The following is a 7,353-nucleotide window of genomic DNA, read 5'->3' as shown; positions in this document are numbered from 1 at the left end:
CCGCCAGCTCAGGTGTTATGTGGCTGGTGCCTTAGCCATTTGAGCCACAGGCGCCAAGCCATGAAACCATCTCTTAACACTTGCTTAGTAGAAATTATCTCTCCTGTGTTCACTTCACACAACACTTTGTAGACAACTATTACAATACTTAACCACACTATAGTACAATTGCCTATAAGTTTTACAACATCAGACTGTTTTTCAAATGTACAAACTACTTTCTTCTTTGCATTCTCCGTGCCCATGAAGATGCACAGGCCACGTAACAGGTTACTTAAATGTAAACAAATCAATGATTAGCAAGCATTTTCTTACTTAGAACTTAATTAAGGATTTTTCAAGAATAGAAATTAGTAAGCTAGTATCTAAAATAAGAATATTTTCAGGCCAGGCAAGGTAGCTCATGTCTGTAAGCTCAGCACTTGGGAGGCCGAGGCGGGTAGACTGACTGAGCTCACAAGTTCAAGACCACCCTGAGCCAGAATGAGACTTGTCTCTAAATAACAGCTGGGCGTTGTGGTGGGTGTCTGTAGCCCCAGCTACTTGGGAGATTGAGGCAAGAGGATCACTTGAACCCAAGAGTTTGAGGCTGCTGTGAGCTATGATGGCCATAGTACTTTACCAAGGGTAACAAAGTGAGACTGTCTCAACAACAAAAAGAATAGCACTCTGGGAGGCTGAGGCGGGTGGACTGCCCTGAGCTCAGAAGTTCAAGACCAGCCTGAGCCAGAGTGAGGTCCCATTTCTACAAATAACAGCCAGGCGTTGTGGTGGGCGTCTGTAGTATTAGGTACTTGGGAGGCTGAGGCAAGAGAATCACTTAAGCCCAAGAGTTGCAAGTTACTGTGACCTATGATGCTATAGCACATACTGAGGGCCACTAAGTGAAACTCTGTCTCAATAAAAATAAATAAATAAAATAAAAATTAAAAAAATAACAACTTTTGACATTAGCAAACGTTTTGAACAAAGAAGGAAAAGTTTTCAATGAAAAGGTTTACTACACTGCAGGCTGCAACAGACCTTTCAAATTGATTAATAGAAATAATGAAGTGTGGTTGATTCAGAAAAATGAACTCTCCAAAGACAATGAGTGAGAAAATGAAAAAAGTTCCACTGCTGGGGAAGAACTTCTAATATAGACATTAACACTACTGATAAGCATCTAGTATTTTCCACTTGAGGGTACTACTATGAATTCAGCTTATTTCCATTGTGCCTTTTTAATGCTTGACGCTTTATCTGGATACACAGGTAACAGGACATTTGGTCTACATACACATGCAAATCAGTCACCTAGTTCTGTGAGAATCCACTGAAACGTCACTTACTTCTCACCCCCCTTTTATTTGCTGTTTTTGGCTGGGGCTGGGTTCGAACCCTCCATCTCCGGTATATGAGGCCGGTGCCCTACTCCTTGAACCACAGGCCCCGCCCTTACTTCCCTTTTCTTTTTTCTTTTTTTTTGCAGTTTTTGGCTGGGGCTATGTTTGAACCCACCACCTCCAGCATATGGGGCCAGCGCTCTACTCCTTTGAGCCACAAGCGCCACCCATACTTCCCTTTTCTTCACTGTAACACCATCACGTTGCCTTTTTCTGTTTGCATTTTTGTCAGTAGGATGTTATCTCTTCTAAATAACGTCAATAAAAATGTTGAAGATTTAAAAAAAAAAAAAACTGTCTGAAAATAGACAATGAATCAGAAGGATTCTAGAGATAATGGGAACACTAAAAAATTATCTTGTCAGGTACTGAGACTTCAAATACTGAATCCAATTATAAAAACAGAGGACTGAGGCCAAGAGACTTGTCCAAGGCCATTCCATCTTTCTTGGAATGTCAATGTCTCTTTCTTGTCATCACGATTTAAGTGGTTTTATTAAGGTATATTGTTCACCTTAATAGAGATATCATATATATACCTCATTAATAGAAGTGAACAATATACCTTAATAAAACCACTTAAATTGTGATGACAAAGCAATATACACTTGCCACTGGCTCCAGTTAATTCCAACTCTCCTCCCAAGGTCAGGGATCAAGTAAGTACAGGCTACTTACTCATCACTACATCTTTTCTCACTCCATTCATGTTTGATTTGTACCAGGTGGCAAGAGTGTGGATAGCAACATAGTTGGCTTCAAATTCACAATTTGGATTAGTGAGGACTCCTTTTAATCGTGGGATGAGTTCTGTGGATCTTCCTTTGTATGGGCCCAGAAATAGTCTCTTCTGATCATAATCATTAGCATGAATGTTGTCCCAGATTACTGGAGCTCTCTTAATAATCTTAGAAACCTCTTCAATGGACTCTACTGGAATTTCTTTAGAAACAACTTTGGGACCTAGAAATAATGACCACAGTTTGTTAAAATCTCATATTCATACTAATTAAATTTTTTAAAAAAATCTCACACATGGTTCTTTAAAATACACTGCACATATACTTTTTACTGTGTTTTCCTTGTATACATAATTTCTAACAATTTTTCTTTTTAAACATACGTGCTTTTGTTTTTTTTTTTTTTGAGACAGAGCCTCAAGCTATTCCCCTGGGTAGAGTGCCATGGCATCACAGTTCACAGCAACCTCCAACTCCTAGGCTCAAGTGAGTCTCCTGCCTCAGCCTCCCAAGTAGCTGGGACCACAGGCGTCCACCACAACGCCCGGCTATTTTTTTGGTTGCAGTCATCACTGTTTGGTGGGCCGGGCAGGATTCAAACCTGATACCTTAGGTGTATGTGGCTGGTGCCTTAGCCACTTGAGCCACAGGCGCTGAGCCAACATATGTGTTTTTACTGAGTTTTATTTTTTCATTTTATAAAACCGTCTCCTAGGACTGAGATCAATACCTTTAACCCAGTTCCCTATAGTTTTTTTTTTTTTAAAGATACAATAGCCTTGTGCTTTTTACATCTATTATGAATTAGTAGGGAATTGGTTACAGTAGTGCAGGGTCCTTTCCATTGGCTATCACAAAGTACACTATGCCTATTATGCCATGAATTCACAGAGAATAGGTTTTAGCACCTATGTCTTGTTTCACTAGTTCTTACAGTGCTACACAGGAGCTAAGGCTCCTTTCTCACCAGTGTGCGTCTCTGTGTGGAACAGGATGGCACTTCAGTTGAACCCAGGTATCTTTCCCTTTGGCTTTCTTCTTTTTCTGATCATTTTCCTTCACCGGTTTCAGGAAGCTATTTCAGCTCTTAAAGAGTGCTTAGACTCTCAAAATTAACATAAATCCTCTTGGCAAGAATCTTGCCCTTGTTTGTTTACAACAATGCCAAAAGCATGCTGGGTAATACTGTAGCCTCTTCCAATTTTTGCCATGGTGACATGTGTGTAGCATGTCTTTTTAGACAGTACCCATTTCCTTGATGCAGGTGTCCTCAAACTACAGCCCGCAGCCCACATGCAGCCTGCCTAAGACATTTATCCGGACCGCCAGGTGTTTTTGCCGCCACTGCCTGTCCTGCTCAGCAGCCAACTCGTCCCGGGGCCTGCAGTCCAGCCCTCCAAAGGTCTGAGGGACAGTGAACTGGCCCTGTTTAAAAAGTTTGAGGACCCCTGCCTTGATGTCTACAATATCACCTTTCTTGTAGATTCGCATGTATGTGGCCAAAGGAACAACTGCATGTTTTCTAAAAGGCCTAGAGAATATATATCAGGTGCCTTTCCTCCTTGACTTTATGTTTGTCATTTTGGTGAATTACTGGAAGATGGTGTCTCCAGCAAAAGGCTACAGTTCTTTATTATTTATTCAGTAACTGATAGCTAAGATTCATTATTTATTCAGTAACTGATAGCTAAGATTCATTACAAAATCTCCAAAGATGTTTTTTACAGTAAGGGAAGAATGTATGCTGTGTAAAAGAAAGTATTTTAACAAATTTTCTGGTTAAGGCTTGGTTTTTTAAAGTATTCAATTAGCAAGAACAACTAATTTCTCTAAGTCCTAATTAGTAATTCAAGTTTTACTGTATAAATCTTTTAAAACTTACCTGTCCACAGTACCTCAATTCCAGGTAGAAGCTTTTCACCCACAGTCCTTAAATAAGGAGACTGAGACACATTTGGATAACAGAAAGTGCCACAATATTCTAAACATAAGGGGGAAAATTAAGTAAGAGTCAGGAGTAAAATGGTCAGTTATTTAAATAGGGAAAAAATGTCTACCAATTCTAATTTTTTTTTATCCAAGTAATAATAAAAGGCCTCCTAAAAGGAAATGAACTCAAGTGGACAGCTCATTTAATAATCAATACACAAAATCTAATATTCTTCCCTTAACAATAATACAAATCACTTACTATTAGAATTTTAGCACATTTTCTACATATAGTTAACTGGAAACTGCCTACATTTCTCAATTATAGAGGACAAATGGAATGAACTGTAATGGCATAATAGAACTGATAAAAGATTCCACTAATGTCCTCGTCTGGTTTTGTTATCAGGGTAATGCTGATCTGACAGGAAGAGTTACAGAGAATTCACTCCTTTTTAATCACTGGGAATAGTTTGAGAAAAATTGGTGTTCGTTCTCCTTTGGAAGTTTGGTAGAATTTGGCAGTGAAGCCATCTGGTCCTGTAATTTTCCTTGTTAGACTTTTGTATTGCTGATTCAATCTCACTACTCATTATTGATATGTTCAGGCTCCTATTTCTTCCTTTTTCAATTTCATTAAGTTATAATAAATTTTTCTAGGCTTTCTAGTTTATTAATGTATAATTATAAATAATCCCTGGTAATCTTTTATTTTTCTGTGGAAGCAGCTGTAATGTCTTTTTCTTTTCTTTTCTTTTTTTTTTGAAACAGTCTCACTATGTCACCCTCAGTAGAATGCCGTGGCGTCATAGCTCACAGCAAACTCTAAAACTCTTGGGCTTAGGCAATTCTCTTGCCTCAGACTCCCAAGTAGCTGGGACTAAAGGTGCCCGCCACAACACCTGGCTTTTTTGTTGTTGCCGCCATCTTGTTTTAGCAGGCCTGGGCTGGGTTCGAAACCAGGAGCCCCAATGCATGTGGCCAGTGCCCTAACCACTGAGCTAGGGAGCCAAGCCAATGTCTCCTTTTTCATTTCTGATTTTATTTGGGTCTTCTGTCTTTTTTCTTCGTTAGTCTAGTAAATTAAATATTGATTTTGTTTGTCTTTTTAAAAAAAAATCAACATTTTATTTCATTAATCATTTTAATTCCTATCTCATTTACTTTTGCTCTGCTTTTCATTATTTCTTTCCTTCTACTAATTTTAAGTTTTATTTATTCTTGCTTTTCTAGTTTCTTGAGACAGAGTCTCACTATGTCACCCTGAGTAGAGTGTCATGGCTTCACAGCTCACAGCAACCTCAAACTCTTGGACTTAAGTGATTCTCTTGCCTCAGCCTTCTGTGTAGCTGGGACTACAGGTGCCCACCACAACATCCAGCTATTTTTTTTTTTTTTTTTTTTTGTAGTTGTTCTTGAGCAGGCCCAGGCTGGGTTTGAACCCGCCAGCCCCAATGTATGTAGCCCTAACCACTGAGCGCCTGGCACTGAACGCATTAGTCTGTTAAAATCCTTCTACTTTTTGGATGTAAATGTTTACTGCTACAGACTTCCACCTCAGCATTGCCTTTTCTGTATTCCATAGGTCGGAATATGTTGTATTTTTAAAGATTTATTTATTTATTTATTATTTTTTTAAGACAGAGCCTCAAGCTGTCGCTCTAGGTAGAGTGCCATGACTTCACAGCTCACAGCAACCTCCAACTCCTGGGCTCAAGAGAGTCTCCTGCCTCCACCTCCCAAGTAGCTGGGACTACAGGTGCTCGCCACAACACCCAGCTATTTTTTGGTTGCAGCCGTCATTGTTGTTTGGTGGGCCCGGGCTGGATTCAAACCCGCCAGCTCAGGTGTATGTGGCTGCTACCTTAGCCACTTGAGCCACAGGCGCCGAGCCTATTTATTTTTTTTTTGAGTCAGAGTCTCACTTTGTTGCCCTTGGTAGAGTGTTCTGTGTCATAGCTCACCACAATCTCAAACTCTTGGGCTTAAATAATTCTCTTATCTCAGCTTCCCAAGTATCTGGGACTACAGGTGCCTGCCACAACGCTCTGCTATTTCTTTTTGGTAGTTGTTGTTGTTTAGCAGGCCCAGGCCGGGTTCAAACCTGCTATCTCCAATGTATGTAGCCAGCACCCTAACCACAGAGCTATAGGCGCTGAGCCTATTTTAAGGATCTTTTTTGTTTTTTAGAGACTTTTGTCACCCTCAGTAGAGTGCCGTGGTGTCACAGCTCATAGCAACCACCAACTCGTGGGCTTAGGCGATTCTCTTGCCTCAGCCTCCCAAGTAGCTGGGACTACAGGTGCCCGCACAACGTCCAGCTATTTTCTGTTGCAGTTTGGCCAGGGCTGGGTTTGAACTAGCCACCCTCAGTATATGGGGCCGGCACCCTATTCATTGAGCCACAGGCGCTGCCTCTACTTTAAGATTCTTAAAGGTTTTCTTCTCCCGATTCTCTTTCTTAACCTAAAAGTCATTCAGAAGCATGTTGTTTAATTTCTATGGTATTTATACTCTTTCCAAAGTTCTCGGATGGCGCCTGCAACAAAAAAATAGCCGAGCATTGTGGCAGGCACCTGTAGTCCCAGTTACTCAGGAGGCTGAGGCAAGAGAATCACGTAAGCCCAAGAGCTAGAGGCTCTGAGCTGTGACGCCACAACACTCTACCAAGGGCAACAAAGTAAGACTCTTTCTAAAAAACAGAACAAAACAAAAAAACCCCAAAGTTCTCGTTGCTACTGATTTCTAGTTTTATCCCATTGTAGTAAGATAAGATACTCAATATAATTTTGATCTTTTTTGGCTCAGTGCCTATAGCTCAGCAGCTAGGGTACCAGTCACATACACCGGAGCTGGCGGGTTCGAATCCAGCCTGGGCCTGCCAAACAACAACAACTACAATCAAAAAAAAAAAAAAATAGCCGGGCATTGTGGCAGGTGCTTGTAGTGTCAACTACCTAGGAGGCTGAGGAAAAGAATCGCTTAAGCCCAAGAGTATGAGGTTGCTGTGAGCTGTGATGCCACAGCACTGTACTGAGGGCGACATAGTGAGACTTTCTCAAAAAAAAAAATAATAATTTTGACCTTTTTATTTACTGAGATTTACTTTGTGTCCTAACAGACGGTCTATACATGTATGAGAGTATTGTGTGTTCTGTAGCTGTTGAATGAAATGGTCTATAAATGGTTCATATAGCCTAATACACAGTTTAAATTCAGTATTTCTGTCTACATAATACCTGGTGCTGAGTAGGCTATGAAGTCCTTAACTATTGTTATTTTGTTTTTTTTTTTTTTTT

At 40.3% G+C, this 7,353-nt stretch overlaps 1 protein-coding gene across 1 annotated transcript in view; it reads right to left on the bottom strand.

Moving 5' to 3' along the window:
- The window catches only part of MGEA5 (meningioma expressed antigen 5 (hyaluronidase)), a 30,226-nt gene that overhangs the window by 20,555 nt on the left and 2,318 nt on the right, over nt 1-7,353 (bottom strand). Inside the window, exons 2-3 of the mRNA XM_003787237.2 lie at nt 4,008-4,106; nt 2,064-2,348 (exon numbers count right to left, since the gene is read on the bottom strand). Of these exons, the coding sequence (XP_003787285.1) occupies nt 2,064-2,348; nt 4,008-4,106 (384 nt within the window). The remainder of the gene's footprint in view (nt 1-2,063; nt 2,349-4,007; nt 4,107-7,353) is intronic.

This window comes from Otolemur garnettii, unplaced genomic scaffold (genome assembly GCF_000181295.1).
Source record: "Otolemur garnettii isolate 467f Iridium unplaced genomic scaffold, OtoGar3 scaffold00021, whole genome shotgun sequence".
Classification (NCBI taxonomy): Eukaryota; Metazoa; Chordata; class Mammalia; order Primates; family Galagidae; genus Otolemur; species Otolemur garnettii.
This window is presented reverse-complemented; position numbering and strand designations above follow the sequence as displayed.